We start from the raw sequence: 3,789 nt of genomic DNA, 5'->3' as shown, positions 1-3,789 counted from the left end.
TTATTAGTAGATATTCCCCACCCGAGCCTGCTCTGTTATCAGTCATGGCAGGATGGTTATATGCATTGGATCCTGTATATATATATATATATATATATATATATATATATATATACACACACACACCTGGTGTCCAAGAGCATATGGATAAAGTAAAGAGGTTGTGAGAGGAACAGAAGGAATACCAATAGCACACTGTGATAGGAAACATAAAGATGAATATACATCCCCAGGCGTACAATCCTTATACAGCTAATGGAGTGAGAAGAATTGGTATTTGTAGCATAGAACATATTCATGTAGCAATTTCTGAAACAACTAGTAACTATGTCATACAACATCTACACGTTAGAATATAATTAAGTGGAGGGGGACAAACAAATGTAAAAGATATCAAAAAGGAGGGCAGAAAAGAAAGGAAATGTGCTGGTTTCTGCAACAAACCTAATGGCGAATGTGACCATCCTCACCAGGGACCGCATCAAAGACTGTGAAGTATTCTGCAGGGAAACCCCAAGATATTTGGAGGCACAGTATTATATACATGCTGGTGAGGAGTTATATGTCATGTGATAGACCATCAGCATAATCTGCAACACTAAAGAGCAGAGCCGCACTAACTACACGCCGCCCCCTCATGGCGGGTCATGTAAATACTCAAATTCTACAACTCCCATCATGCCCTGCCAGCCTTCAGATGATGGAAGAGCCGCAGGTTGTGAACACTGCAATAACACAACCTCAGCAACAGGTGTCACTGTCTTTACCCCATTTGGATTACAGGTGTCACAGCGCCCCCATCCGTTATCCTTTTCTTTTCCATGGTGCTCTACAGTTTACCCTGCAAATTATAGGTCTCACATTCTACCCTATCTTCCTATATGTAGATTACAGGTGTCACAGCACCCCCTATCTTCTCCCAACCATATTACAGGTGTCACAGCACCCCCTATCTTTCTCTATGAGGATTACGGGTATCACAGCACCCCCTATATTACTCTATGAGGATTACAGGTGTCACAGCACCCCATATCTTCCTCTATAAGGATTAAAAATATCACAGCACCACCTATCATCCTCTATGAGGATTATAAATATTACAGCACCCCCTATTGTCCTCTATGAGGATTACAAATATTACAGCACCCCCTATTGTCCTCTATGAGGATTACAGTTATCACAGCACCCCCTATCTTACTGTATGAGGATTACGGGTATCACAGCACCCCCTATCTTACTCTATGAGGATTACAGTTATCACAGCACCCCCTATCTTACTGTATGAGGATTACGGGTATCACAGCACCCCCTATCTTACTCTATGAGGATTACGGGTATCACAGCACCCCCTATATTACTCTATGAGGATTACGGGTATCACAGCACCCCCTATCTTTCTCTATGAGGATTACAGGTATCACAGCACCCCCTATCTTTCTCTATGAGGATTACAGGTATCACAGCACCCCCTATATTACTCTATGAGGATTACAGGTATCACAGCACCCCCTATCTTTCTCTATGAGGATTACAGGTATCACAGCACCCCCTATCTTCCTCTATGAGGATTACAGGTATCACAGCACCCCCTATCTTCCTCTATGGGGATTACAGTTATCACAGCACCCCCTATCTTCTTCTATGAGGATGACAGGTATCACAGCACCCCCTATCTTCCTCTATGAGGATAACAGGTATCACAGCACCCCCTATCTTCCTCTATGCGGATGACAGGTATCACAGCACCCCCTATCTTCCTCTATACGGATTACAGGTATCACAGCACCCCCTATCTTCCTCTATACAGATTACAGGTATCACAGCACCCCCTATCTTCCTCTATACAGATTACAGGTATCACAGCACCCCCTATCTTACTCTATGAGGATTACAGGTATCACAGCACCCCCTATCTTTCTCTATGAGGATTACAGGTATCACAGCACCCCCTATCTTCCTCTATGAGGATTACAGGTATCACAGCACCCCCTATCTTCCTCTATGAGGATTGCAGGTATCACAGCACCCCCTATCTTCCTCTATGAGGATTACAGGTATCACAGCACCCCCTATCTTCCTCTATACAGATTACAGGTATCACAGCACCCCCTATCTTCCTCTATGAGGATTACAGGTATCACAGCACCCCCTATCTTCCTCTATGAGGATTACAGGTATCACAGCACCCCCTATCTTCCTCTATGAGGATTGCAGGTATCACAGCACCCCCTATCTTACTCTATGAGGATTACAGGTATCACAGCACCCCTATCTTCCTCTATGAGGATTACAGGTATCACAGCACCCTTTATCTATGTGTAGTACAGGTATCACAGCACCCCCTATCTTCCTCTATACAGATTACAGGTATCACAGCACCCCCTATCTTCCTCTATGAGGATTACAGGTATCACAGCACCCCCTATCTTCCTCTATGAGGATTACAGGTATCACAGCACCCCCTATCTTACTCTATGAGGATTACAGGTATCACAGCACCCCCTATCTTTCTCTATGAGGATTACAGGTATCACAGCACCCCCTATCTTCCTCTATGAGGATTACAGGTATCACAGCACCCCTATCTTCCTCTATGAGGATTGCAGGTATCACAGCACCCCCTATCTTCCTCTATACAGATTACAGGTATCACAGCACCCCTATCTTCCTCTATGAGGATTGCAGGTATCACAGCACCCCCTATCTTCCTCTATGAGGATTGCAGGTATCACAGCACCCCCTATCTTCCTCTATGAGGATTGCAGGTATCACAGCACCCTTTATCTCCTGCTCTGTGTAGTACAGATATGTTGGGCGGTGGTCCTTACCTGTCGTTCTCCTGGATGGAGCTGAGGCAGGAGGGCCCCGGGGGCCCCTGGTGTAGCCTGCAGGTGTTGAGGTGCAGCTGGTGCTCCTCGTACAGGCTGCTCTTCTCCTTGTACAGGGAGCTGACCTGCTCCTCCAGCTCGTCTATCCTCTTCTTCTGCCGCTCCAGAAGCTCCTGCTGGGTCTCGATGATCTTGTTGAGCTCCTTCAGGTATTCCGCTGCCCGGCACGGACTTTCCGCGGGGGGCTCCATGTTGTAGGACCGCAGCCCCTGCTCCCCTATGGCCACATGTCTATGTGAAGCGGGCGGGGGGCACACGGGCACTGCCGCTGTCTATACAGCCTCCTCGGGTCCCATAGTCACACGGCTCCCCGGTACAAGCTCCGTATCTCCGCCATTGCCGGGAGAAGTGACCGCAGCCGGTGACAGGTCTGCAGGTGGCCGCACTTGTGCTCCTCACTGTGGGCGCCGGGGTCCTGTGAATGGCAGCGGCTACTGGTGGTGACTGGGAGACGCTGGTGATGAATGGGAGACGCTGCTGGTGACTGGGAGTCGCTGGGATACCGTCTCCGGGATGATGGAGCTAAGGGCTGGGCTCATTAGCTGGGGGCTGGGAGAGGAGGAAGGCGGGAGGGATGTGAGGCTGCACCGGTCCGCTCCAGCCACTGGCGGGGGAACCAGCGGAGGGGCACGGGGCAGGGTATGAGGGCAGACGGGCAGCGGGAAGATGGGGGACGGGGACTACGCGGAGTATGTAGAAATGACAGGATATTATTTACCTCAGAGAAAGCTTTTTGTATCTTCAAGCCCCAAGATACCCTCCTTAAAAAAAAAAAAAAAAAGCCTCACGTTTTAAGCGTTTTTTTTTATCTTTTTTTTATTATTTTTGTTTTGTTTTACAGAGCTTTTTAGAGCATCTCACCGATGTTTAGTGCAAGTTAAGTCTTTGCCTGTAATTTGCA

General features: G+C 47.7%; 1 protein-coding gene across 1 annotated transcript in view; it reads right to left on the bottom strand.

Moving 5' to 3' along the window:
- Positions 1-3,548, bottom strand: part of LOC130275787 (inter-alpha-trypsin inhibitor heavy chain H3-like) — an 84,318-nt gene extending 80,770 nt beyond the window's left edge. Inside the window, exon 1 of the mRNA XM_056524197.1 lies at positions 2,829-3,548. Coding sequence (XP_056380172.1) covers positions 2,829-3,079 — 251 coding nt within the window. The 5' untranslated portion in view covers positions 3,080-3,548. The remainder of the gene's footprint in view (positions 1-2,828) is intronic.
- Positions 3,549-3,789: the final 241 nt, after the last annotated feature.

This window comes from Hyla sarda, chromosome 6 (genome assembly GCF_029499605.1).
Source record: "Hyla sarda isolate aHylSar1 chromosome 6, aHylSar1.hap1, whole genome shotgun sequence".
Classification (NCBI taxonomy): Eukaryota; Metazoa; Chordata; class Amphibia; order Anura; family Hylidae; genus Hyla; species Hyla sarda.
The sequence above is the reverse complement of the archived record's forward strand: the minus strand, read 5'-3'. Positions and strand labels throughout refer to the sequence as shown.